The 21,297-nt window shown below is 42.0% G+C and overlaps 1 protein-coding gene across 2 annotated transcripts in view; it reads right to left on the bottom strand.

The window, feature by feature from the left end:
- PRKCA (protein kinase C alpha) overlaps window positions 1-21,297 on the bottom strand; it is a 255,714-nt gene that overhangs the window by 9,554 nt on the left and 224,863 nt on the right. For both annotated transcript variants that reach the window (XM_048487199.1, XM_048487198.1), the window contains 6 exons: window positions 14,346-14,489; window positions 12,473-12,646; window positions 11,939-12,030; window positions 10,910-10,972; window positions 6,209-6,347; window positions 835-915 (listed from right to left, as the gene is read on the bottom strand). In XM_048487199.1, coding sequence (XP_048343156.1) covers window positions 835-915; window positions 6,209-6,347; window positions 10,910-10,972; window positions 11,939-12,030; window positions 12,473-12,646; window positions 14,346-14,489 — 693 coding nt within the window. The remainder of the gene's footprint in view (window positions 1-834; window positions 916-6,208; window positions 6,348-10,909; window positions 10,973-11,938; window positions 12,031-12,472; window positions 12,647-14,345; window positions 14,490-21,297) is intronic.

A 21,297-nucleotide genomic window follows, 5' to 3' on the forward strand; every position in this document is an offset into this window, starting at 1 on the left:
TCCTCAATACTGTTTTGGAATTCAGATCCTTTTTTTCCCCCTTTCAGAATTCCAAAAATTGCTGGGTTTATTATTCCCTATGGGGGAGTCCTTCTGGAAGGTTGGAGTAGCTGTCTTTCAAGCAAATTACACCAACATTGCATGGGACCTAATCCTCCACACTCACTAAAGACTACCCCGGTTTCAAGTAAATTGGATCAAGGGTGCCAACTCTACAGGATCCTGAACAAGGTGGCTCTAGCCTACTTGTCTTCATTGCTTAGTACAGGGAAAAGAAAGCCAATGGTCAAAAGCACAAGAGCAACAAACCCAATGCAAACAGAATCAACAAGCCCAACAGAACCAATGTCAAATGAGATAATCCAAGCATCCTGATTGGGCACACAGGCTCAGGGTTCCCTGAATGTCTGATCCCAATACCTGAGAGAGCTCCCTCTCTCACTCCTTCCTCCCATTGCATAGGAATTGTGTACTGTTGAAGGGGGGAAACTCTGGCAGCCTTAAAAAGAAAAAAGAAGAAACACTGAATATTCCTGAATATATCTGGAATCCTTTGGGACCTGATTATCAGTGTTCTGGAAAACCAAGCCATCACTCCAAATACCTAAATATTCCCCTATACAGGTGTTTTACAGGTACAAATTCACACCAGAAGTATTCAAATGAATATCCTCGGGTAGTTCCATAACTTCCACATGGACTGTGCAATTTTAGTGTTTGTTTTTTCCACTGAAGACATAAATGCACAATATCAGATTACAAACACAAAGAAATAGATTGGTGATTAAGGCTGATGACCTAGTCACTATGCAAAGGAATTTATATGAACCTTACCTGACCAGCAAGCATTTCATATAACAATACACCATAGGCCCACCAGTCCACTGACTTTCCATATGGCTGATAAGCTATAATCTGTAAAGTTAAATAACGATAATTTTAAACGATTTGAACTTTTTTTCTAGCAAACCAAACATATACCCGAAGAGACATTTACAATGGTATAAGGAGATTTACCCTGCAATCTGAACAGAATGCACCCCCCTCCAAATCCAGTTGACATTAATGGCTTACAAAGGTGTAACTCTGTTTAGGACTGCAATGTTAGAGATGTGTGTAAAGGGCCATCAAGTTGCAGCCAGCATATGGAAACCACTAATGGGGGTTTTCATGGCAAGAGACAAACACAGATCCTGCTTAGCTTCTGAGTTCTGTCAATTTCAGGCCGTCCTGGCCCCTTTAGGTAAGACGCAGTATTTCACAGTGGTCAGAGTCAGACTAGGACAGTGGTGACAAACCTATGGCACTCCAGATGTTCATGGACTACAATTCCCATCAGACTGATCATCAGGGCTGATGGGAATTGTAGCCCATGAACATCTGGAGTGCCATAGGTTTGCCACCATGGGACTAGGATCTGGAAGCTCCAGATTCAAATCCCCATTCTGCTTTAGAAGCCTTCTGGGTGACCATAGGCTAATCACAGTCTCACCCTTAGCTACCCAACAGGGCTGCTGTCTGAGGATAAAATGGAGGAGGGAACTATGTCATAAGCTACTTTGGATTCCCACTGGGGATAACATTCTTTTTAAATTAAATCATTTTTATCATGCCTTTCCTCTTGGTGCAAGATGGCTTACGTTAATATATCTTTTGATATATATTTGATGCTGGGGGAGGGGCTAGGCAAATCTTTGACCAACTTACAGTGGAATCCAAAGGGGGTCCAAAACCACTGAGGAGGCAGTGTGACTTATGCCAATGCTGGGGAGCCACCCTGCAGTACGATGTCCAGGCACCAACGTAGCCATGACACCAGTCCTCAGGCATAGGAACTAGCACTAAAGGGTATGTTCCTAGAGGTGGAGCTGTACTAATTTGCCAGAGCCCCCATTTGCTGGTGCAGACTTAAGCCAGCAAAAATTGTGCTACATCAGGGGATTCCACACAGGTCTTGGGGGGAATTGCTTTTGGCTTGCTGGCCACGGCACAGCAAACCTCTCAGGAGGTGGTGTGGTTGCACCATCCCTGGTCATGCTGCAGCTACTCCCCCTCCCCTTAGGATTGCCTAACTGTTCTCCTTGTTCTGGCTGTTCCTGGAGAAAGCAGATTTGGCCACTTCCACACATGGGCTGTTTCCGCACGGGCGGAATACAGTGACCCAGGAACGCTAAAAACAGCATCCCTGGGGAGGGGTTCGCATGGCCGCAAATGCTGCATCGCAGCGGCGGCGGCCTCACAACCCCCGAGCGGTGTGAAGCCGCTGTTTCCGAACCTCGCTCCCTGGGCGAGGTATTTCAGAAACACCATCCCCCTCCTTTCCTGAACGCCTTACCTTCCCTCTGACCTTCTGACGCGTTGTCCAGGCCTGGGGACACACACCCCCTGCCCTGCGACTCCAGAGCTGTAGCACAGGGCAGGGGGGCGTGTCCCCTGGCCTGGGTGACGCGCCGGAAGGTCGGAGGGAAGGTAAGGCATTCGGGCGACAGCGCAGTGCTGCGCCGTCTTCCCCACCCTTACTGGGACCGTCACATACGCCGACGCACCCCCTGATCATGGCCATGCGGAAACAGCCATGGTTGTGGATGAACCAGAATTTCTGTTTCAACCAGGCTTAGGATGCTGCTTGTTGGTAGGGAAACTAGCTTTAGTTAACTTTTACTGTTTTATGTGTTTTGTTGTGATTAACTAAGTAATGAAGAAGAAGAAGAAGAAGAAGAAGAAGAAGAAGAAGAAGAAGAAGGAAGAAGAAGGAAGAAGGAAGAAGAAGAAGAAGAAGAAGAAGAAGAAGAAGAAGAAGAAGAAGAAGAAGAAGAAGAAGAAGAAGAAGAAGAAGAAGAAGAAGAAGAAGAAGAAGAAGAAATTAGTTATTGTATTGTCAAAGGTTTTCACATCTAGAATTAACTGGCTGTTGTGGTTTTTCTGGGCTGTGGGGCCGTGATCTGGTAGTTTTTGTGGAATGGTGAGATGTGTTTCTCTTGGTGCTATGGAGAGAGACACATATCGCTGTGACATACCTCTGAAGATGTCAGCCATAAATGCAGGTGAAATGTTAGGAGCAAAAACTACCAGACCACAACAGACAGACTTTAGTTAACTTGCATACCTGCATTCACTGGGAGTTGGTGTTTAATCATTATACTTAATGCAAAAACAAAGGGGGCGTGGAGGAGGTATGAGAAGGCATCCACATGCTCCTGGCAGCATTGGGTTTGTCTTTTTCCTTAACCACCATTTCAGAGGATGTTTGAAAGTAGCTTTTTATTGTTTCCTTGACATTAGCTTTTTATTGCTTTTTTTGACAAAAATGGAGGATACTCCATTTACTAATCATTGATAACGATGTCAAGATTTCAATATAAAATGAAGTCTAGCCTTTATAAATGAAACATCTTAAAACGCATTGGTTTAGTCTGAGGGAACACCTCTCCCCAAGTCTTAATTGTGTTTTGTATTGTGGTTTGGAGGGATGAGAATCAAAGTATCACAGGAACAAAATGCTGCAACAATGGAAACAATTTCTGAGCTTTGCGTTATGGAAAAAAGAGAGAGTGTGCCCGAGGATCCTTTAGGTTTGGGTCTGTAATTATAATCCTGGTTTATCATTTCATATGAATTATGCCCATATGTCATGTCTTCATCAGACTAACATCAGCTCAACAATTATTGGTTTGGGCAATAGAAATGCATAGATGGATGGGATCTAGTAGATACATTACAAGCTCAGAACAGCTAAACGAAAGTCAAAATTGGGATGCTGTGTTGTTTCCGGGCTGTATGGTCGTGTTCTAGCAGCATTCTCTCCTGATGTTTTGCCTGCATCTTTGGCTGGCATCTTCAGAGGATCCTCTGAAGATGCCAGCCACAGATGCAGGCAAAACATCAGGAGAGAATGCTGCTAGAACCCGGTCATACAGCCCAGAAACAACACAGCACCCCAATTATTCCAGCTGTGAAAGCCTTCGATAATACATTGGAAGTAAAAATATTTTAAATGTTTTCTGCAATGAAATGAATGGTAATACTATTATTGAGTTTAAAAGAATTAACCATTGGTCTTTTCTGGAACTTTAAAATGGCATTTTAATACCCCCCTGAATCACCAACTAAATTTCAATACACTTTTTGCAGTCAACATATAAATAAAATGTATAAAAAGCAGCTGACCATGCTAATTCAGTAACTTGCATGCCACACAATGCGGGACGGGAAGCTGTGTTCACACTTAAAGAATGGGTGCTATTTGAGGTACTAATTGGAAACAAGAGTTCTTCAAAGACATAACTAATTTGGGAAGCTGAATTATTCCAAAGAAACAAGAACACAAAGGTGAGAACTGGAAAAAAAGATATTTCAGCTCACTGGTTTTACAGTCATGGATAAAGGATAAAACATTTTATAATATTTACTTTTATTGATCATGGCAATGATTTATTTCCCAATAAGAAAAGAGACTGTACAGTGTACCAACTGGCAATATATCAAGAGTCAGGGGTGGGCTTTGTTACAATTAATGGTTTAACATTTAAAGCCCTTCATGGTCTGGGACCATCGTATCTGTGAGACTATCTTCTGCAGTATGTCCCACAAGAGAGCACTTCTCTCTGCTAATAACAAATTACCGGTGATCTCGCGTCCCTAAAGTCCCAACTATTCTCAACTAGTGCCAGAGCCTTTTTGACCCCGGCTCTAACCTTGTAGAACACCCTGTCTAATGAGACCAGGACCCTGCGTAACTTTCTCTCAATTCCGCAGGTTCCGTAAGACAGAGGCCGTTTCTGCACGGCCCATTAATGGCGCCCTGGGGACGGGATAAACGCCGTCCCCAGGGAGCCATTCGCACAGGCGGTGCTGCTGCAACGCAGCAGCGCCGACCTGACTCCACTCCCCCTCCCCCAGGGCGGCGTCAAGCCACCCTGAAAAACAACCCTTTAAAGGGTTGTTTTTCCTTCAACAGCGTGTTCCCGGCGGCGCGGTGCGAACAGCACCGCCAGGAACACGCTGTTTCCCTTCCCCGTTCCACTCACTGTGTCACTGTCGTCGGCCTGCTGGCCGTTGAAGCCCCGCCCACGCTGTCCTCCGACCCCTGGAGGTCAGAGGGCAGCGTGGGCGGGGCTGCGACGGCCAGCAGGCCGACGATGGGGACACGGTGAGTGGGACGGGGAAGGGGGAGGAGGCGGCTCTGTCCGGAGCCGCCTGCCGTCTGCCGGCCGGTCTGGAGGCCGCCCGCATGCTTCCATGCGAACAGCCTCCGCCTCCACGGCCGTGCGGAAACGGCCAGAGTTGTTCTGCCAGGCCTATGGTTGAGGGCAGCAATGGTGTGACTTAGCTTGCTGGCCACTTCCCCTCCTTTCCCTTGCCTTTTGTTCTCCCCTTTTCCCTTTCCTTTCTCCCCTCTCAGCGTGGTTAATCTGGAGAATCTGGGTTTGATTTCCCACTTCTATATTTCAGCTGAGTGACCTTGGGCTAGGTCTTTCTCAGCCCATCTACCTCACAAAGTGTCTGTTGTGGGGAGAGGAAGAAAAAGGAGTTTATGAGCCCCTTTGAGCCTCCTTTCAGGAGAGAAAGGGGGGTATAAATCCCAACTCCTCCTCCTGCCTTCTTCGTTTCTTTCTCCCCTCCCTTTCTTATTCAGTCTCTCCCTTCTTATCCCTTCATTTTCTCTCCTTCCTTCTCCCATTTGCCTGGTGTTTTTTTTACAGATGTTTGTTAAGGGAGTTTAGAAGATTTTAATTTTAAATAATCACCCCTTGATTAGCTTATGTGCTATGCTGGCTATTATTGTGGGATGTTTTTATTGTTTTATTTGTCTAGAATCCTATTGTATTTTGTACAAACATGTCAGCACCTGCTTTAGCCTGCTGCAGGAGAGACAGCAGGGTACAAATGTAATAAATAAATAAATAAAGCTAAGCCCACTGTTGTTAATGATTTCCTTCTTGATAGACAAGCAGATGAAGAAGTATGGAAGGCCAATTCTTCTATCAAGTGCTTTTTTCATTATTTGTCACTGCCTGTTGCATGCAGGTTTCAGTAATGCAGAATGTTTTGGGAAGAGTATCTCCCCCGAGTTGGTTACCAGCCATCACTTCTATCATCATGGGGGCATGGTCAGCTAGGACACCTGGCATGTGGAAATACAGTGTCCCTTTCACATTTCTTTGGGGGGAATCCATATACAATGACCACAGTCTCCAATAATAATTACCTCAGGTGCAATGTAATCTGGAGTCCCACAGAAGGTCCTTGTTGTAACAGCATCAGTCATATGCTCCTTACACATCCCAAAATCTGCAATCTTAATGTGTCCTTCAAAATCCAACATTACATTATCTAATTTCAGATCCCTACAATAAAGCAATTAAAATGTTTAATACTGTTGCCAGTTTGCTGATGACACTCAAATCTCTCATTATACAGTGGTTTTAGATTACTTGGAAAAGGCAGTGAAGCTAAGGGAGATAGGATAAATAGTCTGAAAGTGAATCCATTCGAGATGGCAGTAATGCTAGTGAGAGATTCAGGGGTTCACTGGTCAGGGAGTCTGCCTGCTAATATAGGGACTCCAGTGACTCTCAGGCTGTTTCCGCACGGGTGGAATACAGCGACCCAGGAAAGCTAAAAACAGCGTCCCTGGGGAGGGGTTCGCACGGCTGTTGCTGCTGCATTGCAGCAGTGGTGGCCTCGCAACCCCCGAATAGAATAGAATAGAATAGAATAGAATCTTTATTGGCCAAGTGTGATTGGACACACAAGGAATTTGTCTCCGGTGCATATGCTCTCAGTGTACATAAAAGAAAAATACATTTGTCAAGAATCATAAGGTACAGCACTTAATCATAAGGTACAGCACTTAATGATTGTCATATAGGTCTAGTAAGCAATCAGGAAACAATCAGTAGTAATGAAAACATAAAATGTAAAATCATAAAATAAAATAAAATAAAATAAAATGTCAGCACAGGCTATAGTCATACAGTCATAAGTGGGAGGAGATGGGTAATAGGAATGATGAAAAAGTAGTGCAGTAATTATATAATAAGTATATAATAAATAGTTTAACATTATCGAGGGAATTATTTGTTTAACAGAGTGATGGCATTCGGGAAAAAACTGTTCTTATGTCTAGTTGTCTTGGTGTGCAGTGCTCTGTAGCGACGTTTAGAGGGTAAAAGTTGAAACAGTTTATGTCCAGGATGCGAGGGGTCAGTAAATATTTTCACAGCCCTTTTTTTGACCCGTGCAGTATACAGGTCCTCAATGGAAGGCAGGTTAGCAGCAATTGTTTTTCTGCAGTTCTGATTATTCTCTGAAGTCTGTGTCGATCTTGTTGGGTTGCAGAACCAAACCACACAGTTATAGAGGTGCAGATGACAGACTCAATGATTCCTCTGTAGAACTGTATCAGCAGCTCCTTGGGCAGTTTGAGCTTCCTGAGTTGGCGCAGAAAGAACATTCTTTGTTGTGCTTTTTTGATGACATTTTTGATATTAGGTGACCATTTTAGGTCATGAGATATGATGGAGCCTAGAAATTTAAAGGTCTCTACTATTGATACTGTTTTGTCTAGTATTGTGAGAGGAGGTAGGATGGGAGGGTTTCTCCTGAAATCTACCACCATTTCTACGGTTTTAAGTGTGTTCAGTTCTAGATTGTTCCAGTGGCACCACGAGGCTAGTTGTTCAACCTCCCGTCTGTAGTCACGGTTTCCTTCGTTGTCTCAGATGAAACCAATCACTGTTGTATCATCTGCAAATTTCAGTATTTTAACAGATGGATCGTTTGAGATGCAGTCATTGGTATACAGAGAGAAGAGAAGTGGTGAAAGTACACAGCCTTGGGGGGCCCCTGTGCTCATTTTACAGGTGTCTGATGTAATTTTTCCTAGCTTCACCTGCTGTTTCCTATCTGTTAGGAAGCTTGTGATCCACTTACAAAAATGCTCAGGTACTGCTAGCTGATTTAGTTTGGTTAGAAAGAATGTCGGTCTGATAGTATTGAATGCTGAACTAAAGTCAACAAAGAAGGACCCTTGCATAGGTCTTTGGCGATTCAAGATGCTGTAGGATATAGTGCAAAGCCATATTAACAGCATCGTCTGTCGATCTGTTTGCTCGGTATGCAAATTGCAAGGGGTCCAACAGTGGATCCGTGATGGTTTTCAAATGGTACATCACTAGCCTTTCAAAAGTTTTCATAACTACAGATGTTAGAGCAACTGGTCTGTAGTCGTTCAGTTCCTTGATGGAAGGCTTCTTCGGCACTGGGGCGATAGTGGAGTGTTTGAAGCAGGAAGGAACATAGCACATCTCTAGTGATTTGTTGAAGATTTGGGTGAAAATGGGGGCCAATTGGACAGCACAGACTTTTAAGCAAGAAGGTGTTATCTTGTCTGGGCCTGGTGCTTTTCCAGGCTTCTGTCTGTGAAATAGATCTTGCACTTCCTTTTCTGAGATCACCAGGGGTTGTAAACCCAATGAAATGGAGATTCAGTTGTAGGAAGTTTGGCTATTGTTGGTTCTTCTGAGATAGAGGTTTTGGAGAAAGGTGACTGTAGTTTGTTTTCAAATCTACAGTAGAACACATTCAGATTAGATCTGCCAATTGCTGATTTCCTTCAGCTTGGGAAGGTGGTTTGCTGTAACCGGTGATATTTTTTGAGAGTTTTCCACATGTTTGCTGTTTAAGTTTGGTGAAAACTGATTTTTTAGCTTTCAGAGTAGTTTCTTTTTGCTGCTCTGATCTCCTTTGTTAATACATTTCGACCTGATTATACAGCATTCCTATCACCCTTTCTGTAGGCCTCTTCTTTGGAGCAGACGTAACTGCTTAAGTTTAGCTGTAGAACCAAGGTTTGTTGTTACTATATATACGCAAGTTCCTGGTTGGTATACAAAGATCTTCACAGAAGCTGACATATGATGTTACAGTATCTGTGAGTTCATCCAAATCTGCAGAGGTGTCTTTAAAAATATTCCAGTCTGTACAGTCAAGGCAAGCCTGCAGCTTTAACTTTGCCTCTTCAGTCCAAGTTCTCACTGATTTAGTTATTGGTTTTGTGGCTTTAAATCTTTGTTTGTAAGCAGGTACAAGGTGAATCATGCAATGATCAGAATGGCCTACAGCTGCTCGTGGTAAAGACCGATAAGCATCTTTCAGTGTTGTATAGCAGTGGTCTAAGATATTCTTGCCTCTGGTGGGACAGTTGACATGCTGAAAGTATTTTGGTAGGTCTTCCCTTAAGTTTGCTTTGTTTAAATCTCCCAAAATAATAACCAGTGAATCAGGGTATCAGCGTGAAGCCGCTGTTTCCGAAACATTTCGGAAACAGCAGCTTCCAAGTGCTGCAGTGCGAACGGCAGTGGCTGGAAGGCTCCATTTCCCCCCCCCCCCTTTCCCGAATGGCTACCTTGTCTCCTGGCTTCCGGCTTGTCGCAGAGGCCAGGGGACATACCCCCCCTGGTCTGAAACTCAAGAGCTGTCGCTCCAGGCTGCAAGGGCATGTCCCCTGGCTTCTGGGACGAGCTGGAAGCCAAGAGACAAGGTAGGTGTTCGGCGACGGCGCAGCCTGTGCGAAGGCTGTGCTGCCACCCGCGGCCCTCCTGGGACTGTCCATGCGAACAGTCCCAGGGGGGTGCGTAACAATGCCGACGCACCCCCGCACCGTTGCGGTATGGAAAGGGCCTCAGATTCATAGCCTTGGAATGCTCATAGGCTTGGCACTGTTCCTGAAATTTCAGCAGATGGTAAATGGCCAGGGACCCTGAAATCACAAGGAGTAACTGTTATAAAATGTTCTATGAGGAACTATTCTCAACGAAACGCCAGATAGCACACAGTATGCTCCTATCAGCTAAAAATGAGGTTCTGAGCACAATGTGAAGTACTACTTTTAATCTACAAAGCCCTACACAAAATAGGTACTGCCCATATCAAACAGTTTCTCTCCACTTAAGTACAAACCCTTCTCCCCCACTAACACTGGCTGCGAATGTCCTGTTCAAGACTTCTCCAACTAGTGAAACCAAATCTGGATGATGTCACGGTAATTGTCCTTATCATGGCCACAGTTATGTGGAGAAGGCTTCCTAATTGACCACCTCAATGGCCATGGATTTGTCTATACAGGCCTGTAAAGCTTCTATGGTGGATTACTTTAACATACTGTTTCTTTTATCAGACTGCTGTTTCTGATTGTTTTAATGTTTTATCTTCTACTGGTATGACAGTTTTATGTTCTCTATATTTCTTTGAGTTGGCAGATGATACAGAATCAAAATGTTTTATTTATCTATAACATTTACAAACCACTTTCCCATTTTGCTTTCCATAAATTAAACAAAAGGTCATTCAATCCATTAAACATATTTACCTATAGATTTTACAATAATCCAAAAAGATAATTATATCACACAACTGAGCCAAAAGTCTCTAAAACAAATGCACATTAGCTTAACATAACCAAAAGCCTTTAAAACAACTGTACACATTACACTTTTTGTCTGAACACTGGCAGAAATGAAGCTGAAATGTCATCATCACCTTTTCGATCCAATAGTATAATAGGTGGCTGTATAGTATGTGGACATGTATAGAGATCAGGTATCCCACAATGTCTTTCTTTAATCAATACAACTCATAATACTATACTCATACATGAGGTCCTCAACTCACCACGCAGTAGATATTACGGGAATTGTTCAGATGGGCTAAGTTCTTTACTCCATAAGTTCAACAACTAAACTGAACCACTCTAACTTGTATTTATACATCTTCTTCCTCCTTTTGATAGCCAAAATCACTTGTGTTTCAACACACTTGCACACATAGTATCACATGTCTGACCACTGATGACAAAATGTGCAAAACAACACAAAGGGGATTAATATGGGCATCAGTCAACACTCACCGATAAACGATTCCTTTTTTATGTAGAAAGAAAAGTCCCACTGAAATCTCTGCTGCATAGAACCTGAAAGGAAAGTGCACCAAATTAGCTATATGATACATGTTTTCTTCTGCTGAATTGTTTGCAAAAAATCCATGTTATTCAGCTTGATCTTAGGCTTGATGGTCAGGAGAGGAACAGAGTTTGGGACTTGCTATCCCTTAAGCCAGTAGGAATTTCCTCATGGCAGTTCATCCCAAGGGGATTATAGCACTGTATGTTAACCAGGTGGCCTTATATGGAGAAGACAGATGGCAGTAGGATCTCACTCTTGGGGCAAGTGGCTGTGAAACTAATCACTGAACTCCAGGAACAGAAAAGTAAAGGGTGAAGAATTCAGCAGGGGTGGAGAAACTGCGCCTGGGGTGTGCGCGCGCCCTGCACCACTGCTGCACCCGGGATGCTCCACCACGCCTCTGCTGTGGCTCCACCGGAGTGTTGTGCTCCCCCGCCCCATTGGTACTACACCACTGGAATTCAGTGCTTCCCACTGAAACTTCTTACACACTTCTCTTTTTGTTCCTCTGTCCTTGACTTCTGGGGTTAATTAGCTGGCTCTGCCCAGGGACCTTGTTCTAACTCTGCTTTCCTTTCCAACTTCAGCTCAGAAGTTTACATGAGTTTAAGAAAAATAAATCACACTGATCATTATGCAGCTGTTTTGACATAAGCAGTCTGGACTGGAGATCAAATAACTCCTTATTAGACATCTAAATATTTGTGATCTTTCAAGAGTCATGTACATACATTCAAGAAATGCTTCTTCTTTCAAAAAAAGTCAGTGGAAGAGTTACATGCAGTAATCAATGCAATCCAATAAATGCAATCCAAAATGTGACTGACTTAAAAATACGTATGCAATACTGATCAGATTTTGAGGCCAGAGTTACTGTCTAGCTCTGCCTGTTACATATACTATATAACAGAGGGAAGTACAGCACTGGAAAGATCTTTAACAACAATTTTGGTTTAAGAAAGAGAGATACTCACACTGCTTGGGGCTCCTTGAATCTTCCTACTTGCTGAATATGATACATGAGGTCACCACCATTCACATACTCCATGACAAAGTACAGGCGGTCCTAGCACACCGTACAAACATAATCAATATGGCTGGCAGGGAGATTGCTTCTATGAGATTGTTAACACTGAAATAAAATCTTAAAAGCATATCTTATATAATTTGAGAAAAGGGTCACAAATATTCATATATTCAATAAAGTCACGCGTTAAATGCATGTTCCTATTGGAACTTTATCATGTTTTTACAAAAGCAGTCCTTGATATGAACCTTATCTATTCACCAGGAGTGCAACCCTTTTCTTATAATCCTTGTATTTTTGGATTAATATAAAGACAAAAGATATAAAAATTATCTTGGTAATTCTCAGGGTCCCATAATTTCTGCCAGGCAAACATGCTACTTGGTACTTAAAGAGAGCTTGAGTATGACCTTGGCAAACAACTAAATCCTAAAAACAGGGAGGAGGCAGAGAGAGACCGAGATCATGCATGAACACATACCACAGTTTGGAAGCAAGAATGAAGTTGTGTTAGGAAAGCAGGCTTGTCCAGCAATGCCAGAACTCTTTTTTCAACCATGGTACACTCTACATCGTCATCCTGAATCACCACATCTTTCTTCAGTATTTTGACAGCATACAGTTCATCTGAATCCTTTCGCTCTGCCAGCATCACCTGTGCACAATTTTTTTAAAAAAGGGACTTAGTGAAAATCTTAATGGCAAAAGGCATGTGAGCTTTCTTATTTTAAAATAACGTGACTGTAATATCTCAGGTCCATGTCTATAGGGAATTATTGATTAGAAGTATAAGCCTTTTTTTCTTTCTTGCTTATTGAAAGGCAGTGTATTGCCTATTTAATTTAAACAAACTATGTTCAAAACCAACGTTTAACCTATGAACAGGTAGCCAATCACAGAAACTCTTTAGGAGTCATATTTTTAAAGACTTTTTTATTTTAAAATTATTATAACAACTATGATTACAAAAGAGAATTACACTTCTTGGCCAGAAGTTGGATTTTACAAGATGGTATTTTGTACTGTTGTACAAGATAGGATGAATTTAGGAATTAGAACACGTCAGTCAGTTGTAGCAAGAACAGACTAACAGATGATATACTCTGTACACAACAGCTCCATTTATTCTGCACTTACAATGTATTCTGTAGTGTAGAATTACATGACTACATTCAGCAGAAAATGTCCATTGACAGAAAGGTGTAATGCTATTTTTTGCTGATTTGTCCATAAACCCCCCTCCCCCACAAATGGTTTCCCTGAGTGTGGCTCTGCTACATTTCAGGAGACACCGTGGGCTGCAGCAGTTTATGGAAATCCTTTGTATCTGAAGACGTTTTCTGTGGAATTCAAGCCACAACGTTATATACAGCAGATATGAGACCATTTACTGTTTTTATAAACATGCATATACATGGATCTCAGTCTTTCATGGCTATGTCAAATCTTCTGAGACAATGCAAGATAAAACAGAAATAACTGTTTCTATATTATTATTTGTATAAGAGGAATTCTGTTTAGCTTCAATTTCTGCTGCTACTTTGTCAGGCATTTAATTTCCCTATGTTCTATTGTATCAAGTATTTATGACAGGTGTGAAGTGTGCCTTCAATTACAGGACACATCTTATTCAGGAGACATCTCTTAAGAGGAAAGCACTAGCAGGACCTTTAGTGGCCCGCCTGCCCGCCCGCCCGTCCATCCATCCATTTTCCCAATGGGGAACTAAAGCAGTTTATATTGTTCTCTTCTACTCCATTTTATCCTCACAACAATGCTGTGAGGTAGGTTAGGCTGAGAGTGTGTGACTGGCCCAAGGTCATCCATTAAGCTTCCATGGCAGAGCAAGGATTTGAATCTGGGTCTGTTAGATCCTAGTCCAACACAACAGCATTCCTTGTTTTATTGCGCTACCATTAGGCATAAGGAACTGAGACGAGCTATGTCTTCCTTAGATAAAGTACATTCTTCTTTTGCAAAATCAATTTTAATGCTCAAATAGTTCTTTCCATTGCCTCAGATCAAATTATGTAGAGGCTGTTGGAAACCGACCCCCACCCCCACCCCCAGCAAGGAGTGACTGAGTTTTCTTCCCTCTGTAGTAGACAGGTGAGTTTTGCTGCTTGAGTCATCTCCTCAGAAAACTTTCTGGCACATGGTATAGTGAACTGCACATGTTCATCTGTGAGGAACCGAACAATAGTCTAACCATCCGTCCAAATGCAACATTTGGTGACCTTTGCCAAATGTATCATTTTATAGGACTGCCGTATCACTCAGAAATACCTCTTAATTCACTTTCAAACAACCACCTTATAACAAGGCTTTTACAGGATAGCATCAAGGTGTCCTACCTTTCCAAAGCTCCCTTTCCCGAGTACCATGAGAAAGTTGAAATCTGTCAGCTTAACCCGATCAAGATTGTTGGAGGGTAAATTACAGATCCTGTCTTCAACTGGAGTTATAACTTTGTTAGCAGAAGGTCCAAGTCTTGCTTTCTAAATAAATAAAGAGCATTTCTGTGAGGCCTGCAGCTTGTTTTTGGAGCGGCTGAGACATTTGGGTGGGGAAATGGCTGCATGGGGTTGATCTGATTTTTGGTCTCAGAAAAAGAACAAGCACAAAATCATTCCAACAAGACTATGGATATTGTTAAGTGATGCAAAGTGGCAAACCTGTATAACTAGATAAGGTTCTCTTATCTGGTTAAAAACAACAAGAACAACAAAACAAATAATTTATTTCATGCCAAAACCAATTAACTTGTGAATTTGTTTTCAAACATGAAGGGTATTCTTACCAATATTATTGCTTTTAATGCCTTAGAATATACAATGATTTAAAATTGTTATATTTTTTAAAGTTCTAGTTGAAATTCATTCTCTGTGGTAACATTTTGATGGCTTATGAGGTACTTCATGGAAAGAAAACCTTCACTTTAAGCAAACGACATAATATGACAATCAACACAAATCACTGCAGTCACTTTCCAGCCATCAATTTTGATTTTCAATCAAATGTTCATCTTGGATAAAAAAAAATACTGTTGCACTCAAAGCTTTCCTTACAAGTTTCATGCTTTGTTGAGGTATCCATTTGGGCTAAAAAAAAAAATGAGATATTTTGTATAAAAATTCTTTTTAAATCTTAGGATGTTCATATGGGAAGAATGATAAGCCAAACCACAAGAAAAATGTGACTTTAAATACTGCTATTGCTTAGCTTCTGAAAGCTTACACCCCATGTCAGTAGGTGTTCATAGAATGGTTCATTTTCTTATTGGCTTGGTTCAGTCTTAATACAAAACTAAGCATAATGTGCTGCTATTCTGAATGTGTGCTATTACTCTATGGCTGGTTTGGGTCCATAAAACCAGCATCTAAACTTGGCTTATTAACCACAGTTACAGCCAGAGTTACTCTTAACTATGGGTTAACATTGTGTGTGACTGTATTATCCTTGCTTAAACCTGGCTTGTTTCCTGATGATGCTCCACACCTGCCCCAGCTATATAAATGCCTGGTGAGAGAGACTTAAAATAGAGGCCTTTACTGCCTCTTACAAACAGTTCCTGGAGGCACACTTGTCTCTTTCTACTTTTAAAGAAACACTGGTGTATTTGTTCCACAGAGTTGTGGCAGGACAGGTCTGGGAAATGGAGCTATCTTATTGCACCTGTGGTGCTGGGCTATTTCTCCCAGGTTGTAGGAGAGTAGAACTAGGAACTCCCAGGAACTCATGTCATTGTCAAGCAGCCAGGCTCTAATTTGCTGTTTCTGCAGGTTACTTGAGAGTTAGGCACACAATCCTGCACCTATACTACTGTTGCCCAGCTGGGCTCCAAGGTGTGCTACTAGCTTCTGCTTACGTATGCTGCCTGACCTGACCTGATAAGAGGATGTTTGGGGCAATGAAATGCCTTTAACAGCCCCTGGTAATTCCTTGTTCTACTGCGACAGTGTCCAATGCTATAAACTCCAGAGGAGTAGAACAGGCATACATCTGGAAGGCATGTGCCTCTCCTCAGAAGGTAAGAAAAATGTGTTAACCTCCATATTTGTTTGCCACAAAAGATGTATAACATGCGTTCTTGCAGCAGAAACAGCGACAGAAGAAGATTGTCAATGATGGGATAAAGGTTGGTGGGGGGAAGGGGTCCGTTGGACCCTTGGAAGTTGACTGTATGTGCATGTACGGTTAACTTTAATTGGATGCCTTCTGATCTGGTGTGAAGAAAGGAAATGGGTTCTGGAGTTATGCTGGCCATTGTGAAGATTTTTTTCAGTTACACACCACAAAACAAGCTGGAATAACAACCACATTTTAAAAGGAGACTGAGAAATCAAGATAAGCTTGAGAAGTCCTATTAGTACTGAATCCAGGCTTGATAAACAGATAAATCAAACTATTGTTTGGGCTTATGCTGGAATCAAGGTCTTGAGTTACTGTGTACCTAAAGGATTTGAAAACATATTTGGATTTCTACACACATCATCTAAATTACTACGATATAGCATCTTTTGCATGTGAAAATACTGCGACATCATCAAGAAGAAACGAAGGTTACTTGTAGTCAGGTTCAAGTCCGACATACATATGCATGGGAAAATTCTCTAAACCTTCCTGTCCATTCACATGCAAATAATTCTTTCCCAATCATTTCTAATATATAAAGATGCTGAAATACAATGTTGTTTTGGATGTTCAAACACTATTTCGCAGAACCATTTTGTCAAATAACAGAAGCGCAAACAGGATCCATTAGGCTGAACATGATATGTCCTTGTAAGTGGCAGTATAATGAATAGTGAGAAAGTCAGCTGCAGAAAAAGGTACCAATTGCAAAGGGCCTTGCCATAGCAAAAAGCTCCCTAAAATTGTAGAAGCTGCATTCAGAATTACAACACATTTCATTAGTGAACCAGTAACTTCTATATCTGATGCCCAAAGTGAATTTAGACTTCACTTCTTGTAAAAACAACTAAAAATGAAAGGCACAACAAAACATTAAAGCTCTAGCAAGGGAAAATTAAAGATTACTAAGATTAACGTCAGAACCAATCCTTCAAAAACTAGTCTAGACCCAGACAACACAACAGCTACAATCTTGACACAGAAATACATTATGAAAACTCAATTAACCTGCTTCAGGATATAAAATGATTTTTTAAAAAGTGGGCCAGCACCATCTAACCAGCCGGCCAAGCATGGCACCACAATCACACCAACCCACTGCTCCCATGGAGGCTTGCCAGCAGCATCGGGAGGCTTAAAATGCAAAAAGCCTCCCCGCCACTGGGAAGCCCCATGGCAGGACCTACAGGACTTACACCACCAAAAGGGTGGTTTGTCCAAGGGCCAGGGTGCTGTGTTCCCAGCCTTCAATTCTGGGACAGAGCAGACTAATGTTGGCCCTTTCCCCACTTACCTTAAGCCCCACGCTACTCGAGGAGAGTAGCGCGGGGTCCCTCGGCACTCCCCACTGAGAAGGGCGGCGACAGCTGCTGTCGCGCCCCATAGCGCGTGGCATCCCAGACGCTCTTCTGAACGGCGCCTTTTGACGACCCCGCACAGAGCGCAGGGTCGCCTGGGCGCGCGCCTGGGATGCCGCGCGCTGAGAGCAGCGCGCGGCATAGGGGGGATGGAAGTGAGTGGGGAAAGGCCCGTTGACTCCACCCCCAGGAATGCCTACTGCCCCCCCCGCCATGCTGGCATCCAATTGGGACTCCAGTACAGCCCTGGTGCAGCCCAGACTTCCAGGTGTTGCACCAGCAGGCTGAGGGACAGACAACCACTGGCGCATATGCTACTTCTGCCAGGGTAAGTGCCCTGGTGAGGGAAAATGCATGGGAGAAAGGAAGCACTGCTCCCTAATGCCCTTTTGATGCAAAAATCGAACAACCTTCATCTTTTAAATTCCACACAATTTTTCCTACAGAGGAAAGAGAAATGCACCCAGCATTTGAAACAATTATTGAAAGAATAATGCAAAACAGAGAGTAGAAATGCAAGGAATGCTCCCTTAGTATTCTGTTTCATCTGGATGAACAAATTAAAAAACAGTTTGTGACTGACAGGCTAAAATTATTCTGAATGTCCAACTGGCTTCTGCATCCCATTATTCCACAGAAGGGAGATGAGGCTTTTGCATTTTCTCTACCAGATATGCTCAGAGTGCAGGAATGCTACATAGCATCTGACTAAGGCTTGGGCTTTCACTGCCAATTCAAGAAATATTAACTATTTTTGGCTTCAGCACTGGTATCTCTCCTACCATTTTTCCAAGCTGGAAGCCAACAGTGGAAGGATATAATAAGAGCCAGGATGCTTTAATCATATCCTCCCAATGGTGACTTCTTTTCTGAAATGTATCCAAGTAATTTTGTGATACTCTGGAATCTTTTAAACCTGGAAGATTGTGAAAAAATACTGCTTGCTTTTTTGCAGAAAAAAAGACATTAAATTATTGATATATTGAAGTCAAATTGTAAAAAGTAGACTATTGCTAACGACAGAAATGCAACTATGGCCACTGCTTTTTAGGATACATTATACATTATATAAACATTATACTTTAGGAATATTTTTCTGTCTTAAAATATTATTTATAATTTTAATTAGATTATTATTTATAGCAGAAAGCAAATTTCTGGCAATAAGTTTACATTACTCGCACAAAGCACCACGTAATTCCATGGTAATTATATTATGTTTATTTCTGGTGTTTGTCTTTCTGATGTTGGTTTCAAATACACTCATCTTGGATGATGGTATAATGAGCATAAATAATCATCCCATTACTTAAGGCTTAGAAACTACAGGAACCTGCTGTTATGGAACTATTTATAGTGCAATCCTAAAAATAAGTAATCCAGCCTAAGGAAATTGATTTCAATCTGCGTTGGCTGGAGTAACTCTTCTTAGGATTGCACTGTTATGAAGGATAGCAGCAATATATACATTCAGCAACACTGAGGCCAAAAAATGTAATAAAATTTCTGCATCATTCATGAACTAGTGGACCCATAATGGACTTCATTTTCCACTTAAGCAAAGATTCAGAATGTTCTGCAGTTGTACAGTTGCATAACAGTACAGTCTAAATTGTTTATTACCCTCTCAGTGAGGAACAGTTTACAAATTGCTCCCACAAAAATGGAGGAATAAAAGAGATATGAACACATATGGTAGTCAAATTAATATTTAAACAAAGACAGTTAAAACACAGCTCATAGTTTCTTCACGCTGTCGGTTTTCTCAAAAAGGAACCATCTTTTGATCCCTAGTTGTATAACTACCTGATCTCTATGTTTGTTTTTTTCTGGGCATGGCATTGGTTTGTGGTTTGCAAAAAGGTATTTATAGAAGGGAAAACTATACAAATTGATTATAGCTCATGGGTAATCATCTCATAACTGTCTAATTTACTGCATGTATACCACATGTTGGTGAAAGCAATGGCAAACTACCCCACAAAAGTGGCTTGCCTATAAAATCGCTGCTTGCAGTGGTACCCCAGGGTCAGATACAACTGAAGGGGAAACTTTACCTTTATACCACATGTATATGAAAATATACATGTAAGTGATTATGTGCAACTGCCATAAATGATAATTGTAAAGTTTGTCAGACTGTTTGCAAGCCCCATTTTCATTCTAGGTTGCTATCTATTGATGGGCCCAGTGACAGCTTATCTGCTTTAGCTTCCTCTAGCTTATAATTTGGAGGTGCTCCCCATTAAACCTTCATGCCAGATTTCCCCTCTTTTCATATCTTTTGTCCAGCCCTGCTCCATGATCACATACAAGATCTATCTGCTGGTTTCCACTGGAAGGTCATGTGGGTTGGATCCAGACTAGAGTGTGCCCACCAGACTGACACATGGGGTCAAATGTCCCTGGACTGCGGTCATTTAGTCATGCGCGGTGAAAAATTGCCCTCACACTTGTCCTCCTCCCACCCTGGGTCCATACATTGACTTTAAGATAGGGGATGGGGGGCGGAAAACTCAGATTTTGCACCGAGCTACATTTTCCCTAGATATGCCTCTGGGTTGACAGGTGCAGATTCGCTGATTAAGTGGAGGCCGATACCTTGAATTGATCCAAGTGCAATGCTAGGGAAATTTTTTAGCTGCCTTGCATGAGTGTTTTGTTTCATCTACTGTTATACATTCCCGATTGAGTGTACCTCCTTTACCCCCCACCCCAATTTCCCCTCCATTTCCCTGCATTTCCTCAGAGTCTATAATGCCTTATTTTCCCTTGGTACGTTTGCATACATTAGCTCACTTCACCCTAGCACCTAAGGGTTTTAATGGTGGAGGAAACAGCTGGCAATGAGTCTCCCTATCTGGTCTCTATCTTGGGACCTAAAGGTAGGTTGATGACATGGTACCAGAAAGAGATTGCCCCCACTCCTTTTCAGCTTCTTCTGCTGCAAGAGCAGCAAGGGAGGTTGTGGGAATTGTTCCCCTCTCATCCATTTGTTCCTATCATTGCAAAAATGTTTTCAAAAATGCAGTTCCCCATTTGTACTTCAAAGTGGAACTGTCCATTCTACTATTACAAGAGCCTACCACCTCATTCAGTTACATGCACAGGCAAGATTAATTAACTCACGTGTGTGTCTGTGAATGAGCAGATTAATTTTAAGGAAAGGGAAGTAGTGGGGGGAGAGTGTGGGTGCTGAGGCACGCCCCAGGTGTCTTACTTGTGGTTACAAAGAAGTCAGTTTTATCACTGACTCTTCAAGAGATATTTTGACACAGCTGATTACATGGTTGGGACTCCAAAGGGTTTTTGATAGGCTGCAGTGATCAATTGTTGGAGCAACAGTATTTTTGACTTTTTTCCTGATAGAGTACAATTTTGCCCCAGAACAAAAATGGATAGAGTGCGTAATATTTTAATTTATATCTTCATGGCATTGAGGTTTTTCAGACTTTCAAATAACATAATGCAAGTTTTCTATTTTCTTGAAAACTCAGAGTCCTTTAAAACCTCTGAATCAGATTATTCCATCACGCTATACCACAAGGCAAATTTCTACCATGCAAATGAATGCCAAAAAGTCTTCAGGCAGAGTATCATGCAACAAACTCACATTGCCTTAGCCAGAGGAAGGATTTAAAGCAGAAATTCAAAAAGGGAAGAAAAATAGTATTCAAGATAAAAACAAAACAGAATGCTGCCATGTTGGACAACAGTGACAGTTGTGAGATGCAATCACAGACCCATCAAATCAATTAGTGTGGCTGTTTTCTCCATTCTCCAGTATTATCCAACTGGGTTTACACAATTTATA

The sequence above is a fragment of the Sphaerodactylus townsendi genome, linkage group LG03, assembly GCF_021028975.2.
Source record: "Sphaerodactylus townsendi isolate TG3544 linkage group LG03, MPM_Stown_v2.3, whole genome shotgun sequence".
Lineage (NCBI taxonomy): Eukaryota > Metazoa > Chordata > Lepidosauria > Squamata > Sphaerodactylidae > Sphaerodactylus > Sphaerodactylus townsendi.